This window comes from Ptychodera flava, chromosome 2, assembly GCF_041260155.1.
Source record: "Ptychodera flava strain L36383 chromosome 2, AS_Pfla_20210202, whole genome shotgun sequence".
NCBI lineage: Eukaryota > Metazoa > Hemichordata > Enteropneusta > Ptychoderidae > Ptychodera > Ptychodera flava.
The window spans coordinates 25,977,418-26,000,474 of record NC_091929.1 but is presented as its reverse complement, the minus strand read 5'-3'; the positions used below and the strand labels follow the sequence as shown (position 1 = coordinate 26,000,474).

General features: G+C 36.4%; 1 protein-coding gene and 1 long non-coding RNA gene across 2 annotated transcripts; both read left to right on the top strand.

Moving 5' to 3' along the window:
* Positions 1 to 1,031: 1,031 nt before the first annotated feature.
* LOC139149587 (uncharacterized) lies at positions 1,032 to 15,056 on the top strand. The gene is made up of 14 exons (XM_070721418.1): positions 1,032 to 1,050; positions 2,919 to 3,128; positions 4,962 to 5,066; positions 5,427 to 5,582; positions 6,770 to 6,874; positions 7,235 to 7,390; positions 8,578 to 8,682; positions 9,497 to 9,649; positions 10,565 to 10,735; positions 11,036 to 11,152; positions 11,556 to 11,650; positions 12,667 to 12,843; positions 14,114 to 14,182; positions 14,853 to 15,056. The coding sequence occupies exons 1-14, from the start codon at positions 1,032 to 1,034 to the stop codon at positions 15,054 to 15,056; spliced, it is 1,842 nt and encodes a 613-aa protein (XP_070577519.1).
* Positions 15,057 to 15,557: 501 nt separating this feature from the next.
* Positions 15,558 to 17,986, top strand: LOC139147705 (uncharacterized). Its single transcript, XR_011555782.1, has 4 exons — positions 15,558 to 15,722; positions 16,080 to 16,149; positions 16,385 to 16,538; positions 17,937 to 17,986. It is a non-coding gene; the product is annotated as an uncharacterized lncRNA (long non-coding RNA).
* Positions 17,987 to 23,057: the final 5,071 nt, after the last annotated feature.

Sequence of the window (23,057 nt, the reverse complement as noted above, 5' to 3'; positions counted from 1 at the left end):
TTCCCTAATGTACTACGTGCGTCGAAAGTGCAGGCGGCGGAGGGTCTATACGGATATTTAGGGGTTATTACACGAAGTTTGGGCGATACCGCGTCGTATTCGAGTGATGTGTCCGTATTTTGACGAGTTGCGCAGCAACGAGTCAAAATACGGACACATCACGAGAATACGACGCGGTATCGCCCAAACTTCGTGTAATAACCCCTTTATCATACATGCATGCTTTGGTTATGACTGTTTTCATACAGACGCTCCGAAATTAGCGACGAAATCAACTTGAAATCGACCTTGCTTCCCCAAGGCTGTACTTATAAAAAGTTGGTTGCTAAGGAGTGATGGCAACCGTATCACTTCTTGATATTATTCCGCTATTGGGCCATTCCACTTCAAAGGAGGTTTATGGAGCACTTTTAAAGCAAACAATTTAGATATTACGATGTCGACACAGGTTTTCACAATTTGAAGATGATTTATTTTTTATTATTTTTAGTTTAAATGACGGTGAATGTAAAACATAGGCGGGAGTTTGTAAAATGGGTGTGTTTTCGTGTTTTGATACATAACCTCATCCCTGCGTGAAAGTTATGAGGCCGCCAAAATCGGGTCAAAATACTCGCGCCACGCTCAAACTCTATCGAGTATGAACAGCTGAGAGCACAGAGAGCGAGTAGCTCTGCGACATCTATGGATGCACATACAGTGGATATAATACCCGTACCTGTCAGTTTATCTCGAAGAATTATACATGTTCCCAGACGTCAAATATGCCGAATTTACCATCTCAGTAAGCGGATTAGTGAAAACATGAAGTGAGTACACTGTAAGCTGTAGTGTCGTAACTCGTTCGTGATTTTGTTGCTGTACGAATAAAACATTTCAAAGGTATTTCCGTCGTCTGCTCGTATATTTTCGTTCCTGGCTTGCCTAAATAGAACTAAACTTCCTTGAACAACCTAAGCGAAAGTTTGACTTTCCCTAGATGGTACATTGTATCTGAAACCCGCACCGCATCGGTGCCACCAGACACGATCATGACCTGTGCACTGACAGGTACAAATCGGACATATCATGTGCAAGTTCAACCTTGTCTGTCGCGAGTATTTTCAGTGCGGTTGGTATTTCGTGGCTCATTTACGACAGTAAACGATGTAATTCACCGCCCAGATACTTTAAGCTCATCATCAGGAAACTTGTCGTAAAGCGATTCTATCATGATGCTCTGTCAACCGAGATCATTACGTGTAATCATACATCCATGGTGTAATCTTCAGCAGCGTAGACGACACGAACCACCGCCACGGGACCGACAGGTGTCGGCAAATTATACAAATTTTCAATACGTTTGTTTGTATGTTTTTGGTACAATTGGACTTGTGCGTAAGTGCAATGCCCATGAAGTGACTGCAAACAACATAATTTTGACCATAATCATAATGACGTTTCGGATTGTCATTTGTCTTATTCGCTCAGCTGTTTTATATGTACATATACCAACGGAGGTCATGCATACAGCGAAGGTCACGCGTACGCGTCGCTGTAAGTAGTTCGGTTACAGTGAAAATATAATTCGTATTTTCACTAGTTAAAATATGGGCTCATATCAGTACCGTCTGAACAATAGAAGAATGGCAATACAGGCACAGCATGTATGATAAAACCCAATATTGGTACAATAATAACAAAAGGGGACTCAAAATTAGCTCAGTGGATGTATTTAGTGAGACCCTAAAAACTCATACTGATTTTTACAAATTTTCACGTCAGACGAATTTTGATCGCAGGAGAGATACGGGCAGCGATTTTGTTGGTTTACATAGACGAGCACATCGAAGACCGAGGCAAAAAAGTTCTGACTCACCAAATTAACGCACCAAAACCGTGACGCAGAACGACCAGAGTATAAATCCCGGTATTTTCTGTTCAGAGACGACAAACTTGCTTGTGCATGTGATAATGTATAATGATACCAAATATTTTATTGCAAAAGATGAATTTGTAAATCTTTCCTCTTTTGTCTGATAGAGGCCAGGTCGGGCAAACGTACAATGTCACACAATTTATATTGATGATGTATATTGTTACCAGTCAAACCGGTAAACAAACTACATTTCTCGGTTACTCTGAGAAAATCAAAGAAAATTATTAAATATTTAACAGGAAAACTTAACATATAATTCCTTGACTCCTATCTTCAATGCCGTTTGCAAGAAATATTATTTTTACCCTGTAATTTGAAGCAAAATCAGGAAGATTATCCAATGTGACTACAGTGTACATCTGATCTGTAGTTTGTATGAAAAGGGTTTATTTCCAATAACTAGGGGGTCCACCTAGCTAGTTCTTAGCCGTGCACCCTCTACAGGCTAAAGGTTTTTGGTCCTATCGGATCTTTCAGTCACATCTCGAAAAAGCAGGTACAGCACTTATCTATAGTCCATAACGATATGGACCGTCTAACATGGTCTAAAATCTCACAATATAAATTAAGCCGACAAATGTCATGCAGCATGAAATCTTAAATATCCAGAAATCCTGCGGGATTTGTGTGTCCGGCTGATATTCCATGGAAAAACTAACGAGAAGTGAAAGCAAAAATACTGCAAAGAGAGCAATTCCAGTAATTTATACTGTCTGTTTCACCGATCTCGGGGTCTTTTGAAAGATCATGACCTTGGGGGACCTCAGTATGCAAGACATCACTCAAATCTTGAACTACATGATATTCCCAAATCTCGGAAAACTTTTGGTCTATACTTGCCCGTCTCAAATCCAGTCGATCGTTTGTGCTATACAAGCGCCACCACTCAATCTCGCGATGTTCGCTATCCTGACCCTTAACTACTGAAGCCGATGAAGGTTTTGAATGCTTGAATTATTCAATGTGAAAAGGGACTTAAAATCTACTCTGTTTCCCTCAGCTCAACGTTTACGTGGTGCGGTGATCAGAGTTGGTAACAGTGACGTCATTGCTAATAACGAAAAGTGCGGAGAAACCATAACAGCGGATGAGATCAGCTCCAATGAGATGATAGAAGTTGAATGCGCTCTGGAAGGTCGTTTTGTCTCTGTGCAACTAGAAAACATTACTGGCGTTCTCACCCTCTGTGAAGTGGAAGTGTTAGGCGAAGGTAAAACGGAAACGTTTTATGATCATCTAATTATGCTACGGAGTAAATAATGTCAGTTGTTACTTAAATTAAGGAATTGATCTTTTCAAACCATAATTAGAGATGAAAACATTTTGGATTATATCAAAATTCTATTGTTCTTCTCGAAGATACCTGAGGTTTCTTGGGTACCGGATATTGTGTCGTATGTTGTTAAATCGGAACGAATTGTAGTAGAGCTCAGTGAGTGTTAAAACAAAAGTAAACATTACCATATGCGGCACTAAGGTACTATGAACCTCGAAAACGAGACTTAAACTATTTCTCAAGCTTTCCTCAAAAAAACTTTGATTCCTTTCTCTTGCCAAATCAAGAATAAAGATTTGTTTGGTTGGCTTGGTTTGGTTGGTTGGTGCCAAAGTTTGGTACCAGAGTAATAGAATAATCTAACATTTACCGATGTTCGCAATTCCAAATGGCAGCCATCTCTGTGTTAATTTTATGAGGAAAATAGTTTCGATGTCTGAAAAAAACTAATACGTTTGAAATCTTTTGTACTTCGAGTCCTTCAAAGTGAGCCCCAACAAGAGGTAGCTGAGCGAAGCGTTGTAAGAATTTGATAGTCCTAATATCTGTCCCAGGCACATTCTACCTTAAAGGGACAAAGTCGGCCATTTTTCATGAATTGTGTTTGATACGAGATACTACTTGTATTTTTTGACATGTTGAAAGATACTGACTGAATGGGTGACCATGCATATATTTTACCGCGGTTTTAGACACGATACATAAAACCATCGCGAAAATGAATAAATGGTAATGACCATTAATTCATTTTTGCTATAGTTTCATTTAATTTGTCTAAAACCGGGGTCGAATATATGCATGGTCACCTATTTATTCAGTATCTTTAACACGTCAAACAATATAAGTAGTATCTTTTATGAAACAAAAGTAAATTCATGAAAAATGTCCGACTTTATCCCTTTAATCGACTTGATTCCACTGTTTATTCAGCACCGGCTTTATGAGAGCCATTCTTCAATAGCAGCACTGATATCATTCAATACTGATTTGTATGGACTGAAACTAACAAGCATCGAAACGCGGTCAGTTGTTGTAATTCATGATTTGTTAATTATATTATTTTTAATGTCAACTACACTTTCTTTTTTAAGTCGCCAAAGCACGTTTAGGTACGCAGTAATTGGATTTTCAACTCAGCCGGTAAATGTGTGAACTGTATTGTAATTTGAATCAAATGTAATCAATAACAGTTCATTTTTCGCGACCGTGACGCTTTGTTGACAAGCCAAATTGTAGGTATTTCAACATGCCATGGAGATTAGAACAAGAACTTGTAATGGGCATACAAAACAAAAAAGGAAAAAAATCATCGAAAGCTACAGGTACTGACCCTTTAATTGAAAAGTCAATTTTATCTATTGAATGCGTCTGTTATGTTGATAACCATATTTTGATACTCAAAGTATATATCTTTTCACTGTGTTATTGAAGCGAAAATAGGGAGCAATGACGGTTAACAAACAAACAAGAGAAATCCTTATGATTTGCTTCGTCACAATAATTAAGAACAACTGCCTCGAAATTTCACTCTGTGTTCAGGAGAGATTTGTAGGAACTGACAGAGACACCGATGTGGTACAAAATCCTCTTTTTAATAAGCGGGACTCAATAAGTTTTTCTCATACGTAGAATTTATGTTTGCATCAACTTTGCTCAATGCAAAGTTGGGCGAATGCTGATATATTCCCTTTATTTAACACTATCAAATTGAATCTTTGGGTCAGATATTAGTAAAGAATCATACGAGGGTTTGTCTCTTTACTTTAGTGTCCACCTCAGCGGAACAAACCACAAGTCAAGGAACGGAGTCTCCAAAAACAACCACGGGTATCAACACAACAGAACACACACCTTTCAACCAGCTAACCCAATGTAAGTGTTACAACGGCAACCGCGCGATTTTAGCATGAATTCTGAATATCACTTAGGATTCCAGTGCAGTTGACTTCTTATATTAGAATGAAATCGTGACAGAAAGATCATATTTACATAACCGATATTCAAAATTTTGAATGTAATGAGAACATAACAAATTTTAACACATTTGTTATGATGAATAAAGATTTCTTGCTAAATGGTTCTAACGTAGGAAATTTGATATAGGAGAGTAATTATATAATTATACCCTATACATTAAATATCTATGGATTCATATTTTAACGTAGTAAAAATGGTTCTCGTCATTTTTATCAATGTTATTACCCTAAATATTTTATTTCAATTTTATTACAGCTTCGACAACAGTCGAATATACTACTAACGAGGCAACTACACAAGTAATTTCGTCTACGACAGTGGAAAGAATTACAACGAAATTTCCTAGCAGCGAAGTAACCACAGAAGCAACTCCATCAGCAACATCGGGATCATCACCAACCAGAGATGAGAGTAAGTTCAATGATGCAGCTTCATTTTACCGGTTTCTCTTTTATGTCACTTAACTTACACCGCCTGACACAGAAAATCACATTGAAACAATATTACGTAGAGTTTAGTACTTATTTTCCATTTTAATAGAATTGCTAAAATATGCAAATCTGACTATATACCCTAACGTCTACCTGTGATTTCTATCATTAGCATTCATAAGATACGATAGTTTGTCGTTGCTTTTGTATTTATTTAGAGCGGGTGTTACTCATACGGTGTACAGCTAATCGGATGTAGAACACTTTTACTTGATATGTAAGAGTCATATTCCATTTCGAAAACAATTTTCTAAGTTCCTGCAAAAATGACCACACTGACATTTTGGTCGTCTTCTGCATTGAACCGCAATGTAACTATAGGGTCTAGCGTACACTTAATTACGAACTGCCTTTGCTTGTTTCGACTGAAACATGACAATACAAAAGTTCATCAGTCATGCATGCTTGGAAATAAATTGAATAAAATGACAAATGCGAAAGTGTAGAGTATAATACAGACACCGATTTATAATAAATGCGCTGAGGATATGAATTTTCTGAACAACATGCAGAACTGAAAAGTCATATAGTTATAGGGAAATCAGAGTACTTAAACGTGTGTAGTGAAAAGTGTGCACCGAACTTTTGCCAATATATTTATTCATTAATTCGTTTTAAATGGTAAACCTGAATGTATTATATTTCAAAAGTCGGTGAAGGGAAGGACGGAAAGGGTATTTCGTGGTAGTTGCTATGCTTTGATTTCCTGAATTCGATTACGGAATTATGATAAAGAAATGACTGTTTTAGACTGTATCAGCGAACGACTCTATTTACAAAGAGGGGACACGTTGAGGGGACAAGTTGAAAGTTTTCCTTATGATTTACTTCGTCACAATAATTAAGAACAACTGCCTCGAAATTTCACTCTGTGTTAAGGAGAGATTTGTAGGAACTGACAGAGACACCGATGTGGTACAAAATGCTCTTTTTAATAAGCGGGACTCAATCAGTTTTTCTCATACGTAGAATTAATGTTTGCATCAACTTTGCTCAATGCAAAGTTGGGCGAATGCTGATATATTCCCTTTATTTAACACTATCAAATTGAATCTTTGGGTCAGATATTAGTAAAGAATCATACGAGGGTTTGTCTCTTTACTTTAGTCTCCACCTCAGCGGAACAAACCACAAGTCAAGGAACGGAGTCTCCAAAAACAACCACGGGTATCAACACAACAGAACACACACCTTTCAACCAGCTAACCCAATGTAAGTGTTACAACGGCAACCGCGCGATTTTAGCATGAATTCTGAATATCACTTAGGATTCCAGTGCAGTTGACTTCTTATATAAGAATGAAATCGTGACAGAAAGATCATATTTACATAACCGATATTCAAAATTTTGAATGTAATAAGAACATAACAAATTTTAACACATTTGTTATGATGAATAGAGATTTCTGGCTAAATGGTTCTAACGTAGGAAATTTGATATAGGAGAGTAATTATATAATTATACCCTATACATTAAATATCTATGGATTCATATTTTAACGTAGTAAAAATGGTTCTCGTCATTTTTATCAATGTTATTACCCTAAATATTTTATTTCAATTTTATTGCAGCTTCGACAACAGTCGAATCTACTACAAACGAGGCAACTTCACAAGAAATTTCGTCTACGACAGTGGAAAGAATTACAACGAAATTTCCTAGCAGCGAAGTAACCACAGAAGCAACTCCATCAGCAACATCGGGATCATCACCAACCAGTGATGAGAGTAAGTTCAATGATGCAGCTTCATTTTACCGGTTTCTCTTTTATGTCACTTAACTTACACCGCCTGACACAGAAAATCACATTGAAACAATATTACGTAGAGTTTAGTACTTATTTTCCATTTTAATAGAATTGCTAAAATATGCAAATCTGACTATATACCCTAACGTCTACCTGTGATTTCTATCATTAGCATTCATAAGATACGATAGTTTGTCGTTGCTTTTGTATTTATTTAGAGCGGGTGTCACTCATACGGTGTGCAGCTAATCGGATGAAGAACACTTTTACTTGATATTTAAGAGTCATATTCCATTTCGAAAACAATTTTCTAAGTTCCTGCAAAAATGACCACACTGACATTTTGGTCGTCTTCTGCATTGAACCGCAATGTAACTATAGGGTCTAGCGTACACTTAATTACGAACTGACTTTGCTTGTTTCGACTGAAACATGACAATACAAAAGTTCATCAGTCATGCATGCTTGGAAATAAATTGAATAAAATGACAAATGCGAAAGTGTAGAGTATAATACAGACACCGATTTATAATAAATGCGCTGAGGATATGAATTTTTCTGAACAACATGCAGAACTGAAAAGTCATATAGTTATAGGGAAATCAGAGTACTTAAACGTGTATAGTGAAAAGTGTGCACCGAACTTTTGCCAACATAATTTCATCTAATTCGTTTCAAATGGTACACCTGAATTTATAATATTTCAAAAGTCGGTGAAGGCAAGGACGGAAAGGGTATTTCGTGGTAGTTGCTATGCTTTGATTTCTTGAATTTGATTACGGAATTATGATAAAGAAATGACTGTTTTAGACTGTATCGGCGAACGACTCTATTTACAAAGAGGGGACAAGTTGAGGGGACAAGTTGGAAGTTTTCCCTATGATTTACTTCGTCACAATAATTAAGAACAACTGCCTCGTAATTTCACTCTGTGTTAAGGACAGATTTGCAAGAACTGACAGAGACACCGATGTGGTACATAATCCTCTATTTAATAAGCGGGACTCAATCAGTTTTTCTCATACGTAGAATTAATGTTTGCATCAACTTTGCTCAATGCAAAGTTGGGCGAATGCTGATATATTCCCTTTATTTAACACTATCAAATTGAATCTTTGGGTCAGATATTAGTAAAGAATCATACGAGGGTTTGTCTCTTTACTTTAGTCTCCACCTCAGCGGAACAAACCACAAGTCAAGGAACAGAGTCTCCAAAAACAACCACGGGTATCAACACAACAGAACACACACCTCTCAACCAGCTAACCCAATGTAAGACAACACTAAAATAATGCTCATCATTAACTATTTGCGCCATTCAATACGACATTTCTAGTGTAAAATTTGTAGAAGTTCATATTCTTGATATTTGCTGTTTTATTATTTAGGTAATGTGACACATGTTAGTACCTAAATGTCACACTAAAATGATGCTTTGACTGTTAGCACTATGTTTTAACTAAATTGCATAAACGCACTGACGATATAAAGATACTAATGTAATATTCATGCTAGTCCATCTCTCTGTAATCAGCGATGAAAATTACAGTGAATTTGAAAATAGTATGGAATTACAACGCGCTTTGGTGATAAGAAAAACGTTTCTGGCGACAGAATATAACGCCAACTGCATTCATTACAAACGTTGTCCTTTGATAGATTTTGCAACAATGTAACCCAATACGACGTCCACTGTTCTCATTTACAAAAGACGTTCAGTGTAGGAAATACCAGTCGTTGTACCGACCCGCACAAACTGTACGAAAAAAACCTTCAGTTTCATCGACCATAAATGTGATAAAGGCAATATAAGAATGTTCAAGCAGTCAGTGAACGGTTGTGTTTTTCAATGTGAGCACGGCAACAATGACAATGTTGACGGTGGCACAGTGAACGTCGTATTGCGTTAAATTATTGCAAAATCTGTCGAAAGATATTGTTGCAATGAATGCAGAGGCGTCATTTTCTATCGCCAGAAACGTTTTTCTTATAACCCAAGCACATTGTAATTCCAAGTTATTTTGAACTTCACTGTAATATATCAGGTAGAAACTAGTTAGGTTTGGTTTGTCCATTTTATCAACAGTGTGTACGAAACGTATTGGCAAACATATCATCAGTATAAACTCCAAGAGCTCGCTGATAGCAGTAGGCCGTTCTGGTTTCCGGTCAAATTCCAGTAACCATCTTTTGACATGCAGTGATGGCATCTGGTCTACTGGTTTCCCACGATACACAAGTTAGTAATCACCATTGTACGGTATTGAAGTAGTCTTCATAGTGAGCAGTTGACATACAATTTTAGAAAATTGTCTGTCGGCTATATCATATTTGATGATGAATTTACAAATCAAATTGTATCACAAATACTAATAAGGCATATTCAAAGAGCCGGCGATCATCAATAAATCGTTGTCTCTTTTTTCATGGATATAACGCCTTCTTTAACATGACTGAAAACGAGCAAGGCGGCGGGTATCGCATAATCAGCGTATTCGCAATCCTGTCCGAAAACACCCTTGTTATTGACAGATTTTATGAAGGCATAAAGGCAATTCTCTGTTTTAAAATAACTAACACATGATAACCACAATGACTGAATAATATGACATATTCAAAAAATATTGCATCAGATTTTATCCGTCTGCTGAGCCGGTTGTACTAGAACGTAAAATTCCTGAATTCTTCCAATCAAATTAACTTCCGGTAAGATCTGCGCTTACTAGAACCAAGTTTTATATATGTAATGAGAACTCGATATCCTTTGCGAGGGAAATATATGGACATTGCGCGTTTGTATATGTCTGATAAAGGTGTAAAATGGTCGAGGATCGCTTTAAATTGGCCTCTCTGTACATGAAAAAAGGGCATCAAACTTAGTACCTGTAAGGAGTGGGTAACAATGTGAGAGTTTAAAGAGCGGTGCTCTCAATCTGGCTAGTGATGGAACATCCGGCTTTTGGAGTCCCCTCCCTCATACGCATGTACCATGAATATTAATATCTGCTCGACCAAACAAGGTGTTATTACACGTAACAGCTCAGAGCACATATTGCAAACAATACATCCATGAAGCTACGATTGAAATACGGAATCAATAAAATTAGGACTAACTGTTAGCTTTCGATACTTGACCCTCGACCCTTTATTACAGATATAAATGAATGTGACGAGGACAAAAACATTTGTTCTCCCCAACTGACGAATCAAGAATGCATTGATAACATTGGTAGCTATAGATGTGTCTGCCAACAAGGATTTGTTTCACTAGGAAGTAAATTATGTGTGCCCTTGTTCCTGATGGAGAAAAAATGCAATATTGGTGGTAGGTTAACAATATTGAATATGATTTAAGCGGAAATTAAGAAGTTCAGTTTTTTGTTGTACACTTACAACAACTGATCGACCAGAAAGCAGTTTCAAATGCAATCGATTGATTGGTTGGTTGGTTGATTAGCTTGAAGTCGTGCAACTGATCACTAATACATTAATACTTATGACAAATGATGATTACCTTTCGGTTTACAATTCAATTTATAATATGTATGCCTTTAACTGGTTAACTCACCCAATTATTATTCATTCAATAATAATCATATAACAACGTCAAATTTTCATTTCATAGCCTTCGAGACATCTAAAACGTGCCCGGCTGGATCAGACACGCTAACAAAGATTTACTGGGAATCCGTACCTGCAAATTGTAGTTCAGACTGGGTAAACTGTCCGGATGGCTACACAGGTAATACGTTTCATCCATGCCACCAAGTGTCTTAAGCTTCATTTTGTGAACAAGGGGCACTCGGTAAACAAACGTAATATATCCCCTGTCTGACTTCGAAATGTTCCGAATATTAAATGTTTTGTAAATATGTTTATATTTGTTTCATATACATATATGCCCGTTTCTTTGTCTTTTTGCCGTTTCGGCTTCCTAATATATGATTTTCTGTCTCACTTTGCGTTCCTTATCCTTCGATTACTACTTTAGCATCGGTTCACATGCCAATATAACCTTGTTATCTATCATTCTATCGTCTCTATATGTGGTTATATATCTGTCTATCGTCTGTATCGACTGGTGATCTGTCTGTCAAATAATGACAATAAGTTTTTACAATTATTTCATTACACCATCGTCGTAGGGAAAATGATGAGATTCTGCGACGAAAGAGGTGAATGGTGGGAACCCTACACAACTGAATGTAAATCAGAAGAAATTCTGCATATGATCGAACAGGTCAGATTCCAATTTGTTGCAACGACTTTCCTTTAAGAAAGGCATTGAGAATGTTAGATAAAAATGATCTTTTTTAAATGGCGAATTTCTGAAATTCCCATTTACTTTTTTTGTTGGACAAGAGGTTGGTATGGATATGACGAAGACAAAATTTTCTATATTAGCTAAATTTTTAATTTTTTCAGCATCACCAGAGTTGCGATATAAGCTTGTCGTATGCAAAGACTAGCTACTCCTTGACGACATATTTTGCTTGTTAAATATACTGCATACTTGAAAGCATTATTCGTGGTATCAATATTACAATTCTACATTGATATGATATGCAATAGTATTGCCCTGTACCGTCAGTAGATAGACAGGAATAATCTTATGGCGTTTTCAACATAAAGAACTTGTATCTGGTACAGCAGCAAGGCGAGAGAAAATACACACTTAACATGTTTCGGGCAACAGAGGCCTAAAATATCCGTTATGATTACTATATTGAAATCAAAATGCCAGAAGATAGTAACATATTTAACTCTGTACCATGAAAAAAACTCACCCGTAATCAGATAGGTTAACAATGCCAAGACGACGAGCTTTCATTAACGCTATATGGTGCCGATCAGTTTTGACAAATTTGAACAATTAAAAGATCCGTTTATTCTAAACTTGTTCCAATCGTGTTTACTGTAGATTTTCGATTGGATTCGAACTCACAACGTACGGCATCAAGTCACCTAGCCAAATGAAATGTTCAAAACCACTCGCCAAAAACCCCACATTTAAAAAGAGTGGTTCAATAAACGACCTGAGTTGTTACAATTATTCTTTCTGCGACCCCAATCCATGCTATAGTTCGTGAAATACTCGCACTCACATGCTCGCTATCATACATCGCACAAAACTTTATCAGAGCAATGATACATTGATTAAGACAGCCTCGGGGACAATTCTGTCCACCAACAGAGCTATCAACTCAGATTACCAAAGTAACAATCATTTCAAGAGAGATAATTTGAATATTGCAGGTCCCTGACCTCAGCTTAGCATCCAGAACAGCAGGATTGCTCACCAACATCACTCTTTCTATGGATAAGGCCTATGCAGGTAACCTGTTGCTAGCTAAATACATGTTATCTGAGATTCTTGATAATGATCCACTTTCCTCACCTGGTAGTGAAGACGACAAAACGATTTATCTGCAGGTAATACATTAGCCTTACCAAGACTCTTTTTCTCCATTTGATTAAAAGTGTAATCTGGAAAAGTAGTATATATTCTTCTTAGCAGTTCATTTTCCTAACAATTGAAGGTGAAATATACGCTGCCTCGCTCTCGACTAGTGATTGCTTTGCTTTTAAACATTCGCATAAAACAAAATAGAAATATATAAATGTTTTAGTTATTATATTATATTAACTATTTACTTATTGCATATACATACAAACCTGATTCATGTAACAACAATGTAATATGAAAATTCGGCTTGGCCTGGAATTTCACAGAGGCCTTATAGTGAACATTTAACATTTAACATTGGTTTAACATTAGTTTAAAGTGCTCGTAAATGTTTCTGTGGTCGATAGTAGGTTTTCCTTAACAAAAATGAATTGATGACGTATGAATAGTGGCAGAAATGACGAATGGAACCGAATTCTAAATCACTCTATAGAGGGCGCCAATTTGAAGCAAAAAATTACCACCCACCACTACCACGCTAACTATTCCTGTAGTGTAAATAAGTATGAGATATTTGCCTATGTTAAGAGAGTACAAAATTGTTACCAAAAGTATTTGATTTAGTTTGATCCAGGGAATATCGCCTGCAACTAAATTTTAAGATACATTGCGCCATTAAGTTGATGATAAAAAGGAACAAAAGTCGCAATGGTGACTTTCAAATGATGTCGTATTTTGCATTCTGTGAAGACTTTAACAATAATGTTGAATTGAGGCAACCGTATCAGCAATCCGCTTGTAGCAGCTTCTAGTGCGCGAGTTACTACCGTTTTGTTCATGGTCAATTAACACATCGCATTGTATACAAACTTTTGCTGATTACCTACAAAGCCCTAAATGGACAAGCTTCACAAAATCTCAGGAATTTGATAACACCTTGTGCCTCATCATGTAGTCTTCGCTCATCTGATAAATGTCTTCTGCACACACCTAGATGGAATATGACTACATGTTCGCTGCTCCTTCTCTGTATGAGCTCTTGTCCGTTAGAACTCTTTACCTCTAGTTATAAAAACGTCTCCTAATGTCAACATTTTCAAAAGACGCTTGCAAAATTACATCTTCCAGAGAGCATTATCTTTGTAACTCTAAGTGAAACTGAGCATTGTTCAACTTTGGATATTTGGCGCCATACAAATTTTATAGATAGCTGGATAAATAGATAGAAATATATGAATTGTTTGGAATTTGTTCTTACCATTTAACCTAGCTATAATGTTATATGTTTTATTTCAGTCGATTGTAAGATTCATGAGTGCTCTATTAGATGCAGATACGGAACCAAGCTGGATCCAGATTCACGAAGTAAGAAACCATATACAATTTTTTACCTGAATAAATGGCTGAACAAATATGTTATCGCAATTCTTACATCAAATTAATTTTCAGGCCTAAATGCGCTGTTATCTTTGCTTTTAAAGTGCCAGAATGCGCGAACACGTAAGTTGACGAAAAACTATAATTTGTCCAAATTCCACTCTTTGTCTGTATGCCCCTTGTTGTGGTCCAAAGAACATGCTACTCTACGCAACCAAATATGGTTTTCTTTTAAACATGGCGTATTGAAGTTCCAATGTTTGAATATTTAAGATCATAGGTATTTTCTAAAATATAGCAATTTGGGTTCTACAAGTCTTATTATAAAATAAAACAATCCTCGATCCGTTGGTAGGATTAAAGTGTACGATTGTGTGTCTGAAAAATATACAGCACATGTACCGACGTTTGTGATCACAATCTATCAATACCGCCACCATATATCCAAAACTTTTTCATGTTTATTAAGTTTTGTGGACAGACAATGTACTAAAAACTACGACTTGTAAACAGACAGACATACAAGTCTCAAGGTTATTATAAACAATTATCATTTTGCGATGTAAATGTTTTGCATTGCTTCTGTAAAAAGTGGCAAATGTTTCTTTCCCTTATCGAGAAAAGCACATAATCTAACTTGATTTCATTTCACTTTCAGACCCGGGGCGTCCATTTAGGTGCCATGGCTTTGTTTGCCACGCTGAACAGATTCGGAGAGACTGTACATCGTTACGTCCGACAGGTCGACACTGAAATCAGGCTGTACAGCAAGAATATAGGTATTAAAATCTTTCAGTTCAGTGGTAGTACCGTTGTTGACTGCGATATATGTCAAATTATATTATACACGTCCATATATTGATAACGCAAATACAGCGATCTGTTTGGTCGAGACGTGAAAATGACAGTGCAACATTCGCAATATACCACGGTTGGTACATGCGCGAACTATCAACAAGAGAAACCCGTTTTTTGACGTTCTATGTCAGAATTTTAATATACTGTTATGATACAATCGCCATAAACCACACCAACTGACGGTACACCACTCGGTTTTGACCAGTTCAATTCATGTATGCACGAGCTATTATATCGTGCACTGGTCAAAATCTCGTGGTATACCGTCGCTGGGTATGGTTTATTGCCTTACAAGGAATGCGTTTCCATTTATTAGGTCGTCCGAAATTGACGAATTTCTTGCGATGATGAAGGATATCCTGTAATTACAGAGTCTCGGTAGCATCTACCTTATGCCCTGTTAAGGATTTATGAATAAAGTTAACTTAATATATATTATAGGAAAGCATAAACATTCAATATATCTCAAGAACAATAACAACATTCTATCTTTTGATACTATCAGGTTTTGAGGCAAAACAAGTGAGGTCCCTTGCCGACGATCTGGAGTTTCCAAGCAAAGTGAAGTTTGCAAGACACAAGAGATCACAAGAAAGCGTTTGGTTTAAAGTTGACGAAGGAGGAAGTAAAGTTGTCATACCCGGAGAGAACATTATACTTCAAAATTCAGGTATTTCAGTTTAGAGTGTTTGAAAATCGTATGTGAACCTGGTCTATGTTTTAGGACATATACATTGATCATAATGTTCTTCCTTTGAATCTCACAAAATATCGCTAGTGAGATATCTTGTAAAAGCCGTGAACATTTTACCTTGAAATAATAGCGGAAATAATACAAACAAGAAAAAATATTTCAAATTGCTCATCTTTAAAAGAGCTTGTTAGACAGCATGCATATTTAATGTAGAGGTCGATAGGATTGGCCACATCCAGGTTATTTCAAATTAGCAATGCAATGCTGCCCAATTAGCTATCGGTAAAGTTCCTAAGGTCAGAAATAAATAATTCTCTTTTAAATTTCCAACAGATCGTATAACGGTGATTGTTTTTACTTACAAGAACCCGGCTAACATACTACCGCCTGGCGCTCAAAAGGGGTAGGTTGATTTCTCTCACGTTTAATAAAAAATGTGTTGAGACAGTTTTGCGTGCTTTCCACATATTATAGGGTCCCATAAATGTACTTGTACAGTACATGTACTGAACAGCTTGTTATCTGGCACGAACTGAAATTTTAGATGATAACCACAGAAATATATTTCGCCGTATTGATATTCATACTAGGGAATGAAAAATCATACTCGGTAACGATTACCGATATTTCATTTCTAGAACGAACAGACAGTGGGTACGTACAATAACTGCGACGAAAAAGGTTGAGAGAGTTAACAGTCCAGTGATCTCGGTCAGTGTTTACAACAGTGAAGAAGGCAAGCACACAAGAAAGCTTCAAGAACCTCTGACCTTCACGTTATACCACAAACAGGTAAATCATTGTATGTACTAATATCTCCAGAAAATGATATGTCACCAATCAACAACTTGTTAAATGTACTTACGAAATAGTTTTACCATATCTACTATATTTCAATTATGATTAAAATAAAATCACGACAAAATGAGCAGTAAATAAGATCTCAGTTTACTCGCCTCAATTTTTACACAAATACAGCTCTCCTCTTGATAAACACGTCGATTTCGTTCTGGAAATATGTCACAGAAGAAGAAATAGCCACATAGCAGTGAACATTGATGAAGAATTTGTTAGGTCATCTTTTCGGGGATATAATTTACATGCGAAGTCTGAAAATAAAACCGCACTAATGACGCGTGTTCCCATTCGATCAGGAAATGTGGTATATAACATGTGAAAACTGTCAGAGAAGAAGTTGCAGGGCTAAAGATTTTGGTAGAAAATGAATATTTTATTCATGAAATTTACATTACATCCATAAACACTTTATACCATTTCAATGCCATTAGCACACGGTGCCTCAAAATTAATGCAATTTGAAAGCTATCTGACAGATACTTTTGAAAGAAAGAGTAGTTTATCCAAACATCATTTTACTTACGTTTGCAATCTTCATCGCTATTGTAAAAAAAAATTAGTAAGTCTTCCCCAGGTACCATCAAACAGCATTTGAAAGTCATGATAGTCATCAGTTGAGTGGTAATAGTACTAAAATACCCACAATTGACATATGCAAACATCGCTACATGATACATTTGAAGGCAGTGTGACAAATGTTTGTCACAAAATCGTCTTAACAAATATTGAAATAATGACCCTGATATTGATATATGCGAATTACATCATCTTCATCATTTTATTGAAAACAAAATAAGTCATCAGATGGACTTATTGGACCAAAAATGTGCATAATTATACAAGTCTCGACATTACTTATTGAGTTTATCCGTACAGCGTCAATGCTAATTTGAAAAACCTCAGTGTGACCATTCTTTAGCTTATGAGACATTTTCAAAGATATAAGTATACATTCCCAACGATTTGTATCGGTTATTTTGTACTAGTTTGAATAACCTGAACTTGGCCAAACTTAGCGACATGTTCATTAATTACTTACACTGTATAACTAACGCTTATGAAGATGAGAAAGTTAAATATCCTTTCTTATTTGTATGATTTTGGCACTTGCGCGAATCATTTGTGCCCAAAAATTCAGATTATACAACTTCTTACGATTTTTAAAGGTAAAAGGTGCGTCCGTTTTCAAGATATCGCATTGTATGGATGTTTTATAAGATTGGATGGAAAAATATTGACGTTAGCAAACCTCTGTTGTCCAGTATATAGTCAATAATTATGACATAAAACATTAATGAAGTTCGCCGGGTAAAATGTGGTCTTTAATTTCAGGCTGGCTACAACGCTAAATGCATTTCTATGATCCACGGAAACCCAACTGCGTGAGTTTCATTTCGTCTCATGCTCTATATGCAGCTTTTTATGCAGATATTAAGATAAAACGCAAAATCTTGTCGGCTGTAGGACAAAATTTTGACGTTCGGAAAATTAGAATGTCATAATCTGTAGAATTTGTGATCACAAAATATTTTAAGTGTTTTAAACACGATTTAGCAAGAAATTGTACATTTATCACATAACATTTTAAGGGTGCATTCAGAAAAAAAATTCAATAATAATAACAAGAAAGTAAGTCTTTCCTTTCTTTAAACGCAGTGTATGGAACTATGGCAACTGTCGCAAAGTGAACCACAATGCAACAACTGATTTCACAGAGTGTCAGTGTGATCATGTAGGAAGTGTAGCGATCATAACAACAATGGGCAAAATGCCAACGGTAAGATTTACTCACTTTTCAAAAGTTATTTTGGTTTGTTTTTTCATTTAATACAGAATATTCTAATATATTGCCTGGCATGAATACGTTTCGCTAATACTGACGTTTCTATACAAATATCACTTCGTTCTCACCTCTCTTTTCCTTAAATTTCTAATGTCTCTGTAACTTTGTTTTCTCAAAACAGCCATTTGCGGTATATGCTTTAAGCAGAATTATTCTTGTAGCAAACGGCCTAGCAGCGTTCCTGACAAGTTTCACATTTGTGATGCTGTGCCTTAGAAGGTAACTTAATTGCTTACATTCATTTTCCTCTTAAGAAACGAGTTGCTGTTATTTGGTTGATACAAAGAGTACAGACGTAAGTTCCTTGGACAAGTTTCAGTCGATCTTACGGCGGGTCGCAAATTTCCGACCCTACTTTGGCCCGTTTCAGGTCGTTTCCACAATTGTTCGGATCTTTTGGGGTCGTCCTTGCTCGGTTCAGCTCCGTTTGGTTCGATTTGGGTCGTCTCAATATTGACAAACACCCCTCGATTTATAGCGACCGCTGTGTTTTTTATACTCACGCAAAAGTCAGAGTAGTGCCAGCAATCGACATCGGCATTGGCAAAATCTATGTCGACCTGTTATCGTTTAAAAGCAAACTAAAGTTTAAGATGTCAAATGTTCTTCAAAATTACATTAGGGAAATCGAATACAGTGGTTAAGATTGTAATCACAGGTAAATACTAGATACAAACATGGTGAAAGTTATAACAAAATGCGGAGACTTCAAAATTTTAGGATTTGTATTCCCCTAAATCACACAAAATGCACTTCTAAATTATAAACGAAGAGATGCTTATTTGTATATGTGTGACAACAAAACGAATAATTTCCTGCCACCCTGCAATTATTTCTATTTCCCGATTATCTGTAGGATAACAACGGATCACTACTTTGTGTGTGCAAGTCTCACCTTGTCACTGACGCTGTATTTTTTCGCGGTGGTCATCGCTTTGAACATGGACAGGGGAACGGTAAATAACATCCCATTAACAAGAACACGTTTTCATGATTTTTGTGTGAATTGAAAAACGTCAATAAAACATGTACACAATATTTTGTGATCTATTATTTGGCGGATTACTCTTCTTAATCACAAGAGCAAGACTTATCTCAAAAAACTTGAATTTCTACAAGTTCGACTGTTTACGGTAAGAACAAGGTTTGAATCCTTAAATTTTCTTCTAACAAAATGCTACTATGTTACTGTGCTTTTACTATCTTGAATTCCATTGATTGCAGGTAAGTTGTCGTGTGACAGCCATGCTCCATCACTACGCACTCATTAGTTCCTGTTCCTGGGTTTTCAATTTTTGCCTGCAGCATTTTCTCAAGCTACGTTTTGGCCTGCACAAGAATATCTACGCGAGGTGAGTATTGACTGTACAACATCCATTACATCATGAATTTGATTTTCCTACCCCAATCATGTGGTCGTTTAAGAACACCGATTTTAAAAACAAACATACATAAGTGCTTCATTGTCAACAGCACTATCACAAGATTGCATACAATTCACTAGTTTTTTAAATTTGTATATTTGTAATTTTAGCCCTGTGTGTTTCTATTGAGTTTTAATGTGTGCTGCCCGGATTTTAATACGCGCATTTTAAATTGTTATTTTTATGAGTGATCTACATATGGTTGTCACTGTCGCAAAGCTGATTTTCCGAATGGGATTAAGAAACGATTCGTCGATTGACTGATAAATTTATTGATTTGTCGGTGGATTGATCGAGCGACTGATGGATTGATTGATTAATGATTGTGTGATTCTGGTTTATTGAAGATGTAGATCTTTTTAATACTAAACTATTTTCTAGCTTGCGAATGATCTGAAGTCAAACACCTTTAAGCATCTGTGAAAACAGTAGTAGGGAAAGATTAATGAAATCCGAGACATTTTTTCGAGATCATTAGCTTACCAATCGTTGGTACTACAAATTTTGCCCTAGGACACTGCAACGTTTTTACAAGTAAGGTAAAACCGATTATGAGAGGTTCACAAAATTTACTGTCACACAATCCCTGTACAAACAATTATTTAAAAATACAAAAAAAAAAAAATGTGAAAATGTATAGGCGTTCGGAAAATAGAATGCGATTATAGGATCAGTAACTGTTGTTCACAGAAACTTCATTGTTTGGAAGGACCAAATAATGGTCCCTGAACCTGTCACTGTGCAAATAAACATCTAAAAAAACTTTTCAGGTCTATAGGTTTTTACATGAACGTATCAAATGCACATTTTCGTTAGCTATGGCTATGCACTATTTGAGGTATGAGTAGAACAAAACTTTAGTAGCAGACATAGGCCAACTTAGTCACGGATATGCAAACAAAAATTACGGAATTAGCCATGTCACAGGCCATATTTTTAAGCTATGCTCAAGCGTTGACTAAAAAGCAAAATTATTCATGATAGACTGTTGGCCAGACCATGTAAATTTGCTTAGGAATGGCATTCAGGTGACATGGGTCCTCTGTTTAACTTGGTAACAAGCGAAAATGATATGCTTTAATGTGTCTGGACATTATTTGAGAAGATGATTATTAGGTTTTCGTATTTGGTATTTGGACATGATAATTCACCAGAAAGTGTCATTTTGTAGCATCTTATGATTCATCAACAATGGCTCACGATAGTTGCGAACATCTACCGAACATCTATCGCCAGCAATGGCATTGGCATGGGTTAAAAGAATGATGACCGCTTTTTAAGTCTATAAGATGAAGCTATGAATATTTCGGTAGTTTCACTAACCTGTGAAACCGCACATTTCTCGTCGTTTAAGATAATTTCTTGGGAACCCCTGAATGGAGTCAGTGTACCTGGTTGAGTAAAGGAGAGTATGCATCTGAATGTTTTGCGACCTTGTTGACCAATACCACAAATGCCTGAATTAGATGCAAACGAGGCTGACATAGAATTCATTTACAGCATTCGGATTGTGTAATATACAACCTTTCAGTTGAATCTCGCCATAAACCGTCGAGTCTAAGCTGGTGATGGCGCTATACAGATTCCAGATACTGGTACTTAGTCACAGTAGGTTGGCACAAATACTATCGGTAAATGATTTCTACAACCATTGCGAATAAGAAATACTATCGATGGTTACACAAGTGTAAGCTTTCCATTTTTCCGACAGGGTTTGCTTTGTTGTCTTTGGATGGATAATCCCACTAATCCTTGTCTTAACCTTCGCACTGAAGTGGCCAAGAAGCTATGACTTGGCACAGGGGTGAGTTTTATTGTTTATGTATTCAAAAAGTTGAAGTTACCATATGAACTCTAATATTATTTAGGGTTCAGATTCGAAATATTATTTCCATCTGACGATGCACAGTTGATGCTGATACATGGTCAATACTATTGATTCATGATCAGTAGAAGAGGGAATAAAATATAATTAATTTTTACTTGGTGTAAACATTAGTATTACCACACGAGTTGCGTAAACAATACATTAAAACATCCAATTTACTTGGTCACTCTCTGATGCGTACAGTTCGCTTAGTCAGACCAGGGCAGGTAAAGATTTTCCATTTAATTTGTCAAAAAATTTCGGCATAAATTGCAATGTTTGTCGCTAACATTTTGAATTTACCGTGATGACAACCGACTGTGTTCAATAAAGGCCGTATTATGCCGTCATTGTATTGCCATAGTAACTGTACTGCCAAACTCCGGTGCACAATGTCTAGTATTGCAAGCTGAAAACTTTTTTGTCTGAAAACTGGCAATTTGCATTTAGTTTTTGACACAGAGGGCGCTTTTCTAAAAGTGTAGTCAATCCAGGCATACTTGGCGTGAGTCCTCGCTCATATGCAGGGCAGATTTGTATTTTATAAGCAAGATGGTAACGATATCTTGTAGCAATGACGAGGGAGAGAATAATATTTACTTGGCAATGGCAGCGATATATTTTATTGATGGCGAGTGAGAAGTCATACTCCGCTAGTTTCGTGTCTGTTTTTTACAAGCACTCAAAAAGAAAACATGGCTGCGCACATGAGTTCTGACGGGTACACCTCTTGTTACTCGCATAGTATATATTGGACCTGCGTGTTCGTAGTCAGTTAGCCGCTTGCGCGACTAGCTTTGCTGGTTACCGTTCACCATGAGATGTAAATTGTAAATGTGTCAACTTCACCTTTTTCAAGCTAACGTTTTGAGTAGACATAGGTTTTAATACATACTACCCCTATAGTTCCTGAACTTTATGACACTTAAGATGTTTCTATAATGTTGCGTTGTGTTGTATTGTGTTGTGTTGTGATGTGTTGCGTTATGATATATGTAGTGTTATATTATGTTATTTATGTTATGTTATGTATGTTATATTTTGTTGTTATTTTTAGTAATTTATTCGTATTTTCCCTCCGTACATAAAGGATTAAAAAAGGTACCCACACACTCTGTTATGCGTTTAAACCGGCATTTTTATATTTCAGCTGTCTCGTACCTGACGAAATTGGACTTTTTGTGTGTAACGTTGCTCCTGCCGCAATAATTACATTGGTATGACATTTTATGAAAACTTTATAATGGAAATACATTTATACCGTATCTCCACAAAACACAATAAAGCAAGATGGTGGTGATCATAGTTTGTTTAAATGG

Excerpts from the sequence above, each read along its gene's own strand:
- LOC139149587 (XM_070721418.1), top strand. Across the intron at positions 3,129-4,961 it reads AGTGGAAGTGTTAGGCGAAG|TGTCCACCTCAGCGGAACAA; the intron begins GTAAAACGGAAA and ends TCTTTACTTTAG. Across the intron at positions 12,844-14,113 it reads ACAAAACGATTTATCTGCAG|TCGATTGTAAGATTCATGAG; the intron begins GTAATACATTAG and ends GTTTTATTTCAG.